Source organism: Lolium rigidum, chromosome 2 (assembly GCF_022539505.1).
Source record: "Lolium rigidum isolate FL_2022 chromosome 2, APGP_CSIRO_Lrig_0.1, whole genome shotgun sequence".
In the NCBI taxonomy this organism is placed as follows: Eukaryota; Viridiplantae; Streptophyta; class Magnoliopsida; order Poales; family Poaceae; genus Lolium; species Lolium rigidum.
In genome coordinates this window covers 100,155,742-100,171,130 of record NC_061509.1, presented here as the reverse complement: position 1 = coordinate 100,171,130, position 15,389 = coordinate 100,155,742, and the positions used below count along the sequence as shown (strand labels likewise).

Here is a 15,389-nt window from a genome sequence, read left to right as displayed (position 1 = left end):
GCAGCGCCCGTTCATCCATCCTTGTGCCTACAGTATTTTAATCTTGTTGTCTACTACAATCATCTCTACTGCTGTTTTTATTTTATTACTGCTGTTACTTCACTAATACCACTGCTATAAAACTGTTACTACTGATAAACTATTGTGATCAAGTATATTATCAGGTGCAGGTGAATTGACAACTCATCTGTTAAAGCTTATAAATATTCTTTGACTTCCCTTGTGTCGAATCAATAAATTTAGGTTTTACTTTTCTGGAAGACTGTTGCGATCTCCTATACTTGTGGGTCATCACGGTTCTTAACTTAGTTGGTTAACTTTGTTATTATTTATGAAAAATGAAATGACATACACTGGCCTGCACATATTTTCTTTCCTACACTTGAATCTGGGGTAGTGCACTTTGAATCTGCTCATAATAATTATTTCAAGAAAAAATGGTAGGAGTACTAGTAATTCAACAACAGCCCTTGGGTAAAGTAACATGGACTTCTCTCATCTCCGCGTGAGGCCCCACTCGTGACCGGAATCTAGCATAGCCAGCCTTTCCTCCCTCCCCTGAATCGCCGGAGGCAGGACCCGCGGCGGGAGGAGATGACGGTGGCGGCGGGGGCGGGGTATGCGCTGATCGCGCTGGGACCAGCCTTCTCCCTCTTCGCCGGCGTCATCGCCAGGAAGCCCTTCCTCGTCCTCACCCTCCTCTCCAGGTCTCCCCCCAAAACCTCTCCGGAACCTCATCTGCCGCGTTTCGGTCGGATCGTTCCTTCCAATCCTACTGTAATCGCACAGTAGCGCGGTTGTCGGGGTTTTTATTTGTTTGCGGTGAGCACGGTTATGGGGTCAGCGTGAGAGCATGGGGTGAAATTCGGCTGGTGTATTTGGCTGCTTCGTGGTTTTGCTTGCGCTAGGGTTTGCAGCTCCTTGCGGATTCGACTCCTTTCACCCGGCTTGCGTCTTTGCGAGACGGACGATACGCTGCTGATTTTAGGTTCTATGGTATGGATGCTTTGGAATCAATCATCCATGTACATTGCCTGTGAGCATAACCTGTGGATCTGGTTTAGAACGAGCTTGTCAAATTCACTCCTAGGGCGTTGTCTTGAAAGTATTGCTCATGTTTCTCATCGTTATAGCTTGCGTTGGTATGCAGGATCCACATGATGTGTACATTAGTGCTTTACATACTTTCTCACTTGCTAGTTCTGACACCACGGGAGATTTAGGAAGTGATACACTGTTTTTGTAGTTGTGTAGCAGGGTGAACTGTACAGAATGATGAACGCTCTTTGACGAAATTCTTAAAAAATTGGTGATTTTGTAGTTGAAATAAAACTCAGTTGTCATTTGGTCTGCCATGTATTATTACAGTCATACACCTCTGGGAAATAAATCTGTGTGTTCATCGATGGAACTGAAATCTTAAAAGTTATTTCAATGTTATTCTCAGTTATGTATGGGGTCATGAGCTCATTCTAGTAATATAGACAGGAGAATGATTTCGTGCTGCAACCGACACCATTAATTTCATGTCTGCGTGGCTTCGCTCCAAGCCTTAATCTATGGATTGTTTTTTGAAATATGCAAACACGTTTAGGATAGCACCATAGCATGATGTTTAAAAACTATTAACCTGACTACGTGAAACTAATTTACAATATTTCAATGTGCTCTTGGTTTGGAGACGTAGAATACACAAAGGCTCAGTGCATGCTGGTGTTGCTAACTGGCTAACATTCTTTTGAGAAATCTAAGCTCCTAAGGCCATATATGTGATACTCCATCCGTTCCAAAAAAGGCTTCCCAACTTCATCTAGATATGGAGGTATATAGACATGTTTTAGCTATAGATTCATCCGTTTCTAGAAAAAGTTCCGAAGCTTTTTTAGGAACGGAGGGAGTATATGATTTGTTGAACTGCTTGGTATGACACTATGACTTAACAGGCGTACCGATGGCCTTACTTGATTGGAACATCTTTTGCAATCGATAGAGAACTCTTGTAGGTGAAATAGGAAACACTTAATTGAAATATCTGAATGATCCTCTGAAAAAGAAGTTAGTGACTTGGTCATCCCAATGTAGGAGTTCCAATAACATCCCTTTCTAAGTTCTGTTGTTTCAAATAATAACTAAAACCCCAGTATTAGTATTGTACAAATTTTGACACGCTAAATAATGTAAAACCCTTCTCTATCTGTATCAACATTGTCTTCACATCCTTGGTTGTCCCAAAAAGCAACAGGCCATGTTTGTAGCATGAGGACAAACACACAATTCCCCGTAGTCACTATCTTGTTCTGCCCAAATGTCACTACTGAGTTGTTTGACTCTTTAGCCCTAAAAGAGGCATTACTATTATGTGTCCTTTTATAACCATTGAAATGGAAATGCATTATTTTGTTTTAAATATTAACTTTTGCCAAAATTTATTCGTGCAGCACATTGTTTTGGCTTGTAAGTTTGATTGTCCTCTCGGGAATATGGAGGGGGTTTCTTCCTCTAAAATCAGGAGCGTGGTGGCCCTATGTAATTTTGATCCTTACATCTGTTGCATTTCAAGAAGGTGTCCGTCTTGTCTTCTGGAGGCTTTACAAGTAGGTGAAAAAAATGTTGAAGTTATGTTCTCTCAGTTTTGTCTTCTTAAGCTTTAAGGCACTGTAAATATGGAATATGTGGTTGATTTCTTTCATAGTGATATATGGTGGTAACTGTTTTTCCAGGAAAGTGGAAGAGATGCTAGATGCCTTTGCTGACCGAATTGCTAAACCACGTCTCTGTTTGACAGACAAGATGCTAATCTCTTTGGGTGAGTTGTTGAGATGATACTTAAAAATGCTCCAAAGTTTCTGTCATTTTACCTAAAATTTTAGCTATCAGTGTCTAGTGTTAGCCCCAAGATTTTAGTTGGAACAAGACACCTGTAGATGTCACTACCATCATTTTATTTCTTCAAATGAATCATCCGCATATCGTAATTGGGTATGTGATGAATCATACTATCTCGATTTTGAGAGGGCCATGCATTGTAAAAGAAAAAAAAAAGGCATGCCACCAAGTGCACGCCATATTGTTTACAAGCATACACTAGAACAGTATTTTGTGGGCTAATAATTCCTCTAGGCATGATAGACCAAGCGCAGCATATATGGCTGATGGCTCTTCAAGTTTGATCTGGAACTATATAATCATGGACCTCACTGGTAACTCGAGTGAATACTAAATCCAAGGATGTGCATTCAGTTGCTCAGTGGGAGCATTTGTTCTTCCTTATTTCCAGGATATCACAAGTTATAAACTGAAACTGTTTGGTCATTTAAGTGTTGATATGTTCGTACAGCTGGTGGTTTAGGTCATGGACTGGCTCATGCAGTCTTTTTCTGCCTCAGCCTCTTAACTCCAGCATTTGGTCAAGCAACATTTTATGTCGAAAGGTGCTCAAGGATGCCATTTTTCCTTGTGTCAGGTAAGTCTATGTTTTATTACTCCCTAATATGTGTCAGTAAGGAAGTGAAGAAGCCTTCCTTTTAATTGGATGTCTGGTAGACTAATTTGTAAGACAACTCTGATGGTTATAGTTATAATGCACTTAATGTTATGTTGTCAGATAGTTTGTTCCTCCAAGACCCCCACTTGTACTGTATGCACAAATTTATTCTCTTGTTTTTTTTCCTTTGCTAAATCCTATGTGCTATTGGCAGCAATTATCTCACTTGGATTCTTGGTCATCCATACTTTCTCAATGATTATTGCTTTTAATGGATATGGAGAGAGAAAGAAGAGCGACCAAATTTTCGTTCCAGTGGTTCATCTGATTGCTGCTGTAATGGTAAGTGCTTGGCGGTCTTAAAATTTCTTTGTTGGGTGAAGTGTCTAGCTGTCTCTTAACAACATACATGACAATGCTTTAACAGATCTATGTTTGTCCCTTTTATGATCTTGTACAACAGCACTGATATATGAAACAATGAATGTTTCCACCTTTGTATAAGTGTAAACAGATGATGACTGAATGGTTGAAGCATTTTCATATTTACATTATTACATCTATTTGGCATCATTTTAAAAATATATCACGTGACTTAGTTACGGTAGTAATATATTTTATATCTCAACCACGTATATTTATGTTAGCAAGTAGCATATGGTATGACATTGTGAATGCTGCTATCATATCTTGTGCTGTTTAGCCGCGTATCTGATTCAGAAACTGCAGTATGTACAGCTGAATTTGTGCCTAATATGATTGTGTGATCTGTTCATTTCAGACACTATGATTCAGTAGTTACGGTAGTAATATATTTTTATATCTCAAGCACATATATTTATGTTATCAAGTAGCATATGGTATGACATTGTGAATGCTGCTATCATATCTTGTGCTGTTTAGCCGGGTATATGATTCAGAAACTGCAGTATGTACAGCTGAATTTGTGCCTAACATGATTGTGTGATCTGTTCATTTCAGACACTAATTAACCTTGCGCCAGGAGGCTGCCTCATTGGTACACCTTTATTATGTGTGATGGCTGCGCTGACCTTGCAGTACTCGTGGCGAATGGTAGGACAGAGATTAACTGAGCACGAGCATTGACAGTTTTAACAGCTAGCGCTTGCCATGCACGTTCCATGGTAATTCCTTATCAGCTTGTTTGTATCTTTGTACTAGGACAACAATATGTATAGATTTGGTGATTTTGCCAGTAGTTGCTTATGAAAACGCATGCAAAACTGTGGGTATGAGAAATCGAGGTATGTTCGGTTGTTCCACTGCGATGATTTCAGTGTTATCTGCAGTAGTTAATAATCTCTTCATTGGAGAAAGGTAAATAGTTAATAATCTATGCTTCAGAATATTTCACACTTTTCACCAAGATCTTCCTCACCAAATACTAGCACTTCGTGACCCAACAAACTATCCTATAAACTCAAACCATTGCATTGCCTTCACCCTTTGTGAGATATTTTTAAAGAACATTTTAGCCACCTTTTATTTGAATGTAATCATGTTGATTGCATGATTTGGTTAAAAGTGCCACTGCCAACTATTTGAAAACTTGGGGACTGACTGCTGTCAGTTCTTGTGACGTGCATCCTGATGTCTTGTGGACTGAATGATACTGTTGCGGAAGGATACTCTCCATTTTTTCGTCGCTTATAAATTGTGTACCAATGCAGTGGACGAAGTTCTCTCTTTTCTTTCCCATCTTTCTTTGCAGCAGGGTGTACTTATTACAGGGTGTCAGCATGTCATATATGGTGAGCTAGCCAGAATCATGTATTGATTTGATGCCACGTAAACGGATTATGGGTATATACCTTGGTATAACTTTGACAAAATCAATAGAAACTTTAATGAAATACTGCAACAGTTGAGTTATTTTAACACAAACTAAATGTATTTTTAAGAATGCCTGGTGGATTTTATTGATTAGACAAGATTGTTACATCATGAATAATATAGGGTAGAATAATATCCGAGGGATCGCCATCCCACATTAAAAGTTTCTTCGAACTGTATGCATTTCGTTCCAAATGACGAGTCACGTCGTTTTGCATACCTTGAAAAATGTTGAAACGAAATGTCTTTCATAGCACTAGCCTTAACCAAAGCGCACCCCATTTGTCCCAGAAGTTCCAAGCAATTTAGAAGAATCAAGACTTCAGTGGTCGTTGCACTTAGAATGTTCTCCATATGCCAAGGCAAACGTGTGACAAAATTACAAAGAACAGCTCCCGCCAAACCTGAGCCATCCACAGAAAAATGATTCATCCATGTTCAGTTTGTCGATCCATTCACTGACATAGTCTGCTATATCTTTCTGTTTTGATGTTTGCTTGACCGCATGAAAATTTGATGTTAAAGCAGTAATAGCAAAAGCCGAACTTGACGGGTCGCTACCTAGATCCCTTTGACTTTATCTCGTCTTTGCCACCAGATATACCAACTGCCAAGTGCTATCGATTCTTGCAAACCCAAACTGTAAGAACCGGTGATTTTCTTTGTGGGTTACACAAGAGGTATTATAGAACAACCGAACCCGATCTATCAACTGCCAAAGCTAGATGATTAATAATGTCACCAACGAACTCTTTCCAAACTCCACACACCCTAAGTGTAAGTGCAGTTTAAAGAAAGTGTAACTCGGTCTAGTTGCAATTTTCTGGCAAAAAAAGTGCAATTACAGTTTTCGGGAGTAAAGTGCGTTTGAGGCACTTTTCTTTTAGATAACCAAGGCTTGACAAATTCATCAACTGAGACATAGCAAATCCCAATAATTTATATCTTCAGGTCCAAGCTAACAAACCGAGCATTGAGGAGGAACTTTGATATGTAATGCAATGTCACTTTTAGTGAATTGGAATTTGGAAGTCCCATGAATGTTTAGTTGTTGCGATCTGGTAAAAAAAGAGCACAGTCAATATTTACATTCAGATGTTGATAGCGAAACATATCAGCGGAAGAGGGTGATGAACTATGAGAATGTACCATTTGTGACAATAGGGTACTTACAATCATAGTAGGATGGCTAGACAATATCAATTCATATCTATGTACTAGGCTGTCAGCCTGCATAAAATAGAAATTCGGAAAAGGTTCGGTTAATTCTATGATTTGTATACGGACAGAATATATGTTACTCTTCTCCTTAATGCAACAATCATATTTGGAGTTTACACGCTTAACCAATACATACCTCTATTCATGTCGGTTTTGGGTCATCCGATCCAATTCAAATTGGTGGCTCACATGTACCAGAACGGCAGATGTTTCAAAGCAAGATGAATCTTCACCATATAAGCAGCGACGCATCGATCAGCACTCATGGAAGGAAGTAGAGAAGACCGGTGGAGTAAATACGTTATGATGGTGTGTGGTCTACTCGACTTCTCCAGTTTGTTTGCTAATTTACGGGAAGCAAAGGGGCTCGGGGTGTTTCACAAGTGATGCGCATTATAATTAAGTATCGGAATAGATGATAGAATTATTTGGTATCCTTGCGTCAATGGAAAGGAAAAAAGACTACGTTACAATAATTTTCCATGCAAGTAAAAGAAACTAATCATGTGGTTGGCTTAGATGACGTGGAAGGGCTGTGAGCTCAACATCGGACAGTTGTGAACTTAGAATCGATGTGATTTATGATGTGAACCATATTTGTGCACTGTTTTTCTTTTTTCCTACTGCGAGCCAACTTATCTAAACATTCCTAGAGTCTTGCGACTGTGTGAAGAATAACTCAGTTTATCATAGCTTAAATTCACATATTGAAATTTCTCGGTGTTAGGGTTATTAAAAAGTAATCATACATTTTTGTTTTTTAAAATATTGCAACTCTTTTTTATACATATAAATTTCCGTGTTTAAGTTTGCATGCACGATAAGAAAAAAGATTTAGACGGACCTGTGACAGCGCGCATTTGACTAGTTTAGGATAATTATTTGATCGATTTGTCCGTACATTTTTTTGTTATTTAAAAAAAACATCACCTAACGGCCGTGTCATTATTTTAGTGCATGTGAGATGAGAGAGATGAATTTGTTCGGTGTGCGAGATGGTTAGTTATGCGGTAACATTTTATTTGTAATTTCTTGATATGTAAGACATTCATAGTCCCTGCTTACTATAGAAGACATATGATGGCCAATTATTTTTAGACGACTACAATATTCTGTTATGCTTGCTGTCAGGTAGAAAAAGAAATCAAAACCGCTGAGTTGGTTTCTAGGTAAAACATATAGGACAATATATTTTTATATATTTTTTCTTTTTTTTGGGGATTCCTACATGAAATCAGCTGTGGTGACCATGTATATAATCGGGTTGAATATTTATTTGAGAGACCGACTTTAGAACCATCTCCAATTCATACTAATATCAATTGGTGTAGCTCATTCTGTATAGGAACAATCATGAAATTATGTTTAGAATCGGGTTAAAATTTGATTAGAGGGACCAGACTTTAGAAACCATTTCCAATTCATACTATTGTCTGTTGGTAGCTCATTTTGTATGGGAACAATCATGAAATTTTATTGGAGTTTTTGAAAAACTTTCCTGGACTACAATTGGATCATACTGTTCCGATGTGTAGAATCAGGTTAAAATTTGACTAGAGAGACCAAACTTTAGAAACCATCTCCAATTCATACTAGTGTCAGTTGGTAGCTCATTTCGAATAGAATCATGAAATTTTGTTGGAGTTTTCCAAAAACTAACCTGAACTACAACTAGACCCTAGACCCCTAGACCTGATTAGACTCTGCTACACCTACACCTACACCTACACCTCATAGACTGGCTTACAGACACACCTAGGCAGCTCTAAGAGCACACACGCGCAGGCGGGAAGCACCAGCAAAAAATAGGGAAAAAATAGGGAAAAAATCAAAGTTAAAGAAGAAGGAAAAATAGGGAAAAAAGAAAAAAATAGCTAACAGGTGGGTCTTAATAGCATATTTGAGGAATATTCTATTTTACAGTTTTCCTTTACGGGGTCTGTTCTGCGCCAGCGATTTTTCAACCCGTAAACACGAGTTCGGTGAACTGAACTCCGAGTTTTCAGTTCGAGTTTTTACGGACTCTGTTAGAGATGCTCTTAGTTGTGCGGTAACATTTTATTTGTAATTTCTTTGATGTGTAACACCATCAAACATTCGTAGACCAGACTTTAGAACCCATCTCCAATTCATACTAGTGTCAGTTGGTAGCTCCATTTGAATAGGAACAATCTTGAAATTTTATTGGAGTTTTTAAAAAACTTTCAGGGACTACAATTAGATCACACTGTTGCTATGTGTAGAATCAAGTTAAAATTTGATTAGATAGACCAAAACTTTAGAAACCGTCTTCAATTTTGATACTAGTGTTAGTTGATAGCTCATTTTGTATATTGGAAGAATCATGAAATTTTATTGGAGTTTTCCAAAAACTAACCTGAACTACAATTAGATCCTGCTAGACCCTAGACCCTAGACCCTAGACCCTAGACCCTAGACCCTAGACCCTAGACCCTAGACCCTAGACCCTAGACCCTAGACCCTAGACCCTAGACTGGCTTACAGACACACCTAGGCAACTCTAAGAGCACACACGCGCAGGCGGGAAGCAGCAGCAGTATGGGTATTATTATTGGTAGCTCACTTGGATCAGGCGACAGCATGAATGTGGGCCCAGCGAAAGCTTCTTCTTCCACGTCATCACCGTCTTCCACGTCGTCTTCAAGCTTCAGCTTCATCTTGGTCTTCTCGTCATGGTCTTCTGCGGCTGAGGAGCCGGAGCTTCCACCACGTCGGAGCTTGTGGGCGTCCCAGCGCTCGTCGGCCGAGGAGCCGGCGGAGCTGCCAGTGTGGCGTCCGAGCTTGTGGGCGTCCCAGCGCTCGCCGGCGGAGCAGCTGGCATTCTTGTCCTTGTGAGCGTCCCACCGGTGGTCGTCAGGGGACCCGCAGCCGAGGTGGCGCGAGAACCCCCAACGCGTCTTCTTCTTCTCCTCGTCCCGTGCGTCTTCTCTCCACCTCTTGTTCTCCATGGGAAGAACCTGCATTCACAGATCACTTGGAAGGTTGCGTTAGCAAAGGCTTGGAAAAAGTTAATGGAATTGTTTGGCCGGAGCCGATCTTCTATGGCGCTTCCGCATACTTATGCTGGTCACATTCTTCCAAGCTCCCCGATGTGGGACTAAACATAGGCGCGGGTTCCGGCGTTCCGCGCGCCCGGCGGCGATACGGTAATTTTCCGATTAGGCCCCTGAAATATATCAGTATTAACCCGCAGTAATGGCTACTTCCTCCCGGCGCCCTCCTTCTCCCCCGATCTGCCGCCGCCCGCCGGGACCCCTCCCTTCCCTGCTTCTCTCCTCCCTCCAGGTAAACCCATCCTCCGGTCCTTCTCGCCGCCGCCGAGCAGAAACACGAGCACCTTCGTTCCAGGAGGCCCCCGATCTGGTGAGGGGATCCTGTTGGGCGCGTGCCGCGCGGGCGGACGGCGCCGCCACGGTTTCTTTCGAGAAAAGCCCTCTGCTGGATGGTAGCATGCCAGGCTCTCCGGTGCGCGCACTCGCGCTTCCTCTCCCCACGCGCGGCCCTCCGTTGCCGTTGCCGACGTGTTGTCGTGCCGGACGCGGCCGAGATGGGCGAGCGAGAGGTGCTGGATCATTGCTAAGCATCTGAATCTGCGATGTCGTAAGCAGTTGTATCACCCAGCACAGCAGGCCCATTTCTCCGGGAAGCCGCGGGCCTGCATTCTGTGATGAATTGCTTCCCAGTGTACCGTATCAAACGCCTTCTGAAAGTCTAGTTTGAACACTAGGATAGGCTGCTGTATCGATGATTGATCTGCCCTTGCTAAATCCTGACTGCATGGTTTCCACTAGTTAGGTTGCAACTGATTGACGAGCACTTTCACTATCAGCTTGGGGATGTTGCGTTGCAGAGACGCATGCCTGAAATCTGTGATCGTTAACCTTGTGTCACACAATCACACCTGGGAAGTTAGTGTGATATATGAAAGATTTACCCCTGCCAAGTCCACTGTTGAACCATGCACTGCCACCAATAGTTTAGTCAGACCATCTGGACCTCGTCTTCTGTTTGGTAGGTGCCCGAGATTGCCAGAAAGATCCCCCCTCCCGACACACACACAAACTGTGATGAGTGCTGGGTTGATACAATTCAGAGAGGGTAACATTTGGTGTCCAGTTCCGATTCTCTCTAGGAATGGCTCACTGAAATGGTCAGTTGCAAGTTTCAGTTTGGCAGAGTCTTGGAAGAAATCCTCATTGTTGTGTCCAAGTAACTTGATTTTATTCTTGCGGAATCTGTTGGTGGCCATTGCATGGAAAAACACGTGTTCTCATCCCCAAGATTGCACCACTTAACTTGATTTTAGCTCGCCTCCTCCATATCTGCCAGCCTCCTGTGTTGATATACTTTGCACCTTTTGCTGGCATAGCTTTCTGAAGCAGAATTCTAAGTTAGTTAGGCCTCTCCATTCCTCAACTGAGTCCCAGTACTGGATTGCATGCTTGTTGTTGGACAGAAGTGTCGACTAATTGTTGCCGAACCCAGCTCCTAGTTGCAGCTCGTTCAGCTCTCAGCCTATGATTCAGTATAGTTGCGGGTAGTTTTGTCTGTCTCCATCCTCATGTGTTCCACATTTTGTAAGTAATATTTTCTCGCTGGTGGATTAGTTGAACTAGTAGCAAAATGTTCACATCACTTTGACTAGAAACTGCTGCTGGAGATTTTCGCACCATCCTGTATCTGTGTATATAAGCTTGCATGTCCTGTAGCTATGGTTTGGTGCCGCTGGCTGGTTCGAGGCTGGAGCTGGTTGAGCTTAGCTATTACATCCATATGTGGTTATATACAAATATGCTGATATTTTTCCTGTAACTCATCATCTCCTGCTGCATGTACCTACTGGATGTTATGTTGTTTAATGTCATGAGAGAAATATTTGTGTCACTTGCTGAACATAAGTGATAATGATCTGCAGCCCAACTTTTTCTCGTCGGCGGAGGAGCCGGAGCAGCTGAGATTCTTCTCCTTGTGAGCGTCCCACCGGTGGTCGTCAGGGGACCCGCTGCCGAGGTGGCGCGAGAACCCCCAACGCGTCGTCTTCATCCTCTTCTCGTCCCGTGCGTCTTCTTGTCTCCACCTCTTGTTCTCCATTGGAAGAAGAACCTGCATCACACATCACTTGGAAGGTTGCGTTAGCAAAGGCTTGGAAAAAGTTAATGGAATTGTTTGGCCGGAGCCGATCTTCTATGGCGCTTCCGCATACTTATGCTGGTCACATTCTTCCAAGCTCCCCGATGTGGGACTAAACATAGGCGCGGGTTCCGGCGTTCCGCGCGCCCGGCGGCGATACTGTACTCGCGGTAATTTTCCGATTAGGCCCCTGAAATATATCAGTATTAACCCGCAGTAATGGTTTCTTCCTCCCGGCGCCCTCCTTCTGGCTTCTCCCCCGATCTGCCGCCGCTCGCCGGGACCCCCTTCCCCGCTTCTCTCCTCCCTCCAGGTAAACCCATCCTCCTCCTCCCTTCTCGCCGCCGCCGAGCAGGAGCAGGACCACCTTCGTTCCAGGAGGCCACCGATCTGGTGAGGGGATCCTGTTGCGTGTGTCGCGCGGGCGGACGGCGCCGCCACGGTTCCTTTCGACGAAGCCCTCTGCTGGTTGGTAGCACGCCAGGTTCTCCGGCGCGCGCAATAGCGCGGTCTCTCCCCACGCGCGGTCCTCCGTTGCTGACGTGTTGTCCTGCCGGACGCGGCCGAGAAGGGCGAGCGAGAGGTGCTGGACATGGTGCGGCCGGCGCTGGGGCTCTCGATCGGCCAAGATGCAAGGTAGTGTGGTAATTGGGCAACCCTGTGATCTGAATGTGCAGTAGAACTAGTGTGCTCTTTTGCTAGTTGATCTGCAGTCCACGAAAAAGAGGGAGCCATGGAGAATCAGCGGTGTCATTGGCGTATTGCAACACCGGAAGTGGTGCTCCTTATTGATGGATCCGGTGTATGAGAAATCCATTTCCGTAGGCCTGGCCTGCTGCCCTGCCTTGTGTGATGAATTGCTTCCCAGTGTACCGTATCAAACGCCTTCTGAAAGTCTAGTTTGAACACTAGGATAGGTTTCTTCTGTTTGTTTGCACACTGAACCATTTAAGCTGCTGTAGAAAAGTTATCGATGATTGATCTGCCCTTGGTAAATCATGACTGCATGGTGTCCACTAGTTAGGTTGCAACTGATTGACGATCACTTTCACTATCAGCTTGGGGATGTTGCGTTGCAGAGACACAGGCCTGAAATCTGTGATCGCAAACCTTGTGTCACACAATCACACCTGGGAAGTTAGTGTGATATACGGAGTATGAAAGATTTACCCCTGCCAAGTCCACTGTTGAACCATGCACTGCAGCCAATAGTTCAGTCAGGTCCACCTTCAGATCATGTGCATATGCTTTTGAACAACTCATTTGTAAAGCCATCTGGACCTGGGCTTCTGTTGCTAGGTGCGTGAGAGATTGCCAAAAAGATCTCCCCCCGCCCAACCGGTGATTATAAATCTTGGACAGTGCTAGTGCTGGGCTGATACAGTTCGGAGAGGGTAACATTTGGTGTCCAGTTCCGAGTCTGTAGGAATAGCTCACTGAAATGGCGAGTTACTCAGTTGCAAGTTTCAGCTTGGCAGAGTCTTGGAAGAAATCCTCATTGTTGTGTCTAAGTAACTTGATTTTATTCTTGCGGAATCTGTTGGTGGCCATTGCATGGAAAAAAACGTGTTTTCTCATCCCCAAGATTGCACCACTTATCTTTAGCTCGCCTCCTCCATCTGCCAGCCTCCTGCGTTGATATACTTTCCATTCCTCAACTGAGTCCCAGTACTGGATTGCATGTTTGTTGTTGGATAGAAGTGTCGACTAATTGTTGCCGAACCCAGCTCCTAGTTGCAGCTCGTACAGCTCTCAGCCTATGATTCAGTATAGTTGCCGGTAGTTTTGTCTGTCTCCATCCTCCTGTGCTCCACATTTTGTAAGTAATATTTTCTCGCTGGTGATTTAGTTGAACTAGTAGCAAAATCTTCATGTCACTTTGACTAGAAACAGCTGCTGGAGATTTTAGCACCATCCTGTAGCTGTGTATATAAGCTTGCACGTCCTGTAGCTGTGTATATATGTTGATGTCCATGGTTTGGTGCCGCTGGCTGGTTCGGGGCTGGAGCTGGTTGAGCTTAGCTATTACATCCATATGTGGTTATATACAAATATGCTGCTGATATTTTTCATGTAACTCATCATCTCTTGCTGCACGTACCTACTGGATGTTTATGTTGTTTAATGTCATGAGAGAAATATTTGTGTCACTTGCTGAACATTCTTTTGTGCCCAGCTTGATGCCTAGCCTAGCCTATTCTATCTTGCTTGTGTGTCATGTTGTTTAATGTCATGAGAGAAATATTTGTGTCACTTGCTGAACATTCTTTTGTGCCCATCTTGATGCCTAGCCTAGCCTATTCTATCTTGTTTGTGTGTTGAGAGTTATGGTATGCGATTTTCCAGTATCTCGACATAATTGTGGTAGTGGCCCTGGGAGCTTTTGGTGCATGATATTTTCTCTTAACCTAGGGCTCTGAGCTCTGTGTATTTGGGTCTATCGGTGTTGAGGAAATTGCTCTGTTCTTCACTACTATTGCCGTTGCATTACAGATTTTGTGAATAAATATCATGAAGTAAACATGCTATCTTTTAACAGTTTGTGATGAAGTAAAGCTACTCAGCAGTTTGCGATGCTCATTGTTAGATATTTGGCTGTTAATCCTGCTGTTTTCCTGAAAAAATTAATAGTAAAATAATTAATTTAACTTTGATTCAACTTCATGATATTCCCTCCGACCCAAATTAATGCACTCAACTTTATCTAGATACGGATGTATCTAGATGTCTTTTAACTCTAGATACATGTATATTTAGGAAAATTGAATCAATTAATTTGGATCAGAGGGAGTAGTATATTGTTATGATTTATGAATGAAATATTCATATTAAGCGCGTGGTCACGAACTGAGCCTCCCATTCTCTCTTGTTTGATTTTGTGCTTACGTTTTCTTTGTTTTCATACTTGTACATGTTCCAGTTTCTAAAGGTGAGGAGGAGGACGGACTTTTGCTTGAAACGATAGTTCGAAGACAACTTGTGCTTGAAACTCAACATACTAGTTAGCGACAATTCTTTCAACTATTAACTTAATTAACTGAAGTTACTTGTTTTATCTGAAATATTGGGTAAAGCAATGTGTTTTGAGACATGGGAAGCGAGTATTTTCCGTATATTTTGAATTTCTCCTATGCACTTCTCAACTGTAAATTCTTTACAGAAGATGGCCTATTCTTTTTTCCTTCTTACCTGGGGATGGTCTATTCTCCTTATACTATATGTGCGTTGAATTCTGGATGCTAATCAGTTTGCATACTTTATTGTTTGCTTATCACTGCCTGTGCTAATTCTGTCTGGTGCCATGGCTGTCTATCCTATTTGAGTAGTTTTTGCTGTTCCCAGGTTTATTACTAGTTTTCATAACGAGACCCTGTTTACTAGTAGTGAAGTTATAAATTATTAGTTGTTTATTCATCTACCATGAATTCATGATTTGAGTGTTGGCATGCTATTCATGCTAGTCGCTGAACAATAATATGACAAGTTAATTATGACGTTCAATTGTGCTGTTTCATCAATTTTTACTTTATAAATACTCCATCCGTCCCACGAAACATGTCGAAGGTTTGTCATAATTTTGATGTATCTATTACTATTTAGTATCTAGATACGGCCAAATTTTGACAAATCTTCGACATGTTTCATGAGACGGAGGGGGTATGAGTTTACTTGGCACGTG

The 15,389-nt window shown here is 42.4% G+C and overlaps 1 protein-coding gene across 1 annotated transcript; it reads left to right on the top strand.

Moving 5' to 3' along the window:
- Positions 1 to 539: 539 nt before the first annotated feature.
- Positions 540 to 4,767, top strand: LOC124686990 (gamma-secretase subunit APH1-like). Its single transcript, XM_047220846.1, has 6 exons — positions 540 to 707; positions 2,439 to 2,594; positions 2,721 to 2,806; positions 3,338 to 3,463; positions 3,699 to 3,826; positions 4,466 to 4,767. The coding sequence occupies exons 1-6, from the start codon at positions 595 to 597 to the stop codon at positions 4,589 to 4,591; spliced, it is 735 nt and encodes a 244-aa protein (XP_047076802.1). The 5' UTR covers positions 540 to 594; the 3' UTR covers positions 4,592 to 4,767.
- The last annotated feature ends 10,622 nt before the right edge of the window (positions 4,768 to 15,389 follow it).

Excerpts from the sequence above, each read along its gene's own strand:
- LOC124686990 (XM_047220846.1), top strand. The coding sequence starts at position 595 with ATGACGGTGGCGGCGGGGGCGGGGTATGCGCTGATCGCGCTGGGACCA. Across the intron at positions 3,464-3,698 it reads GCCATTTTTCCTTGTGTCAG|CAATTATCTCACTTGGATTC; the intron begins GTAAGTCTATGT and ends TGCTATTGGCAG. Across the intron at positions 3,827-4,465 it reads ATCTGATTGCTGCTGTAATG|ACACTAATTAACCTTGCGCC; the intron begins GTAAGTGCTTGG and ends TGTTCATTTCAG.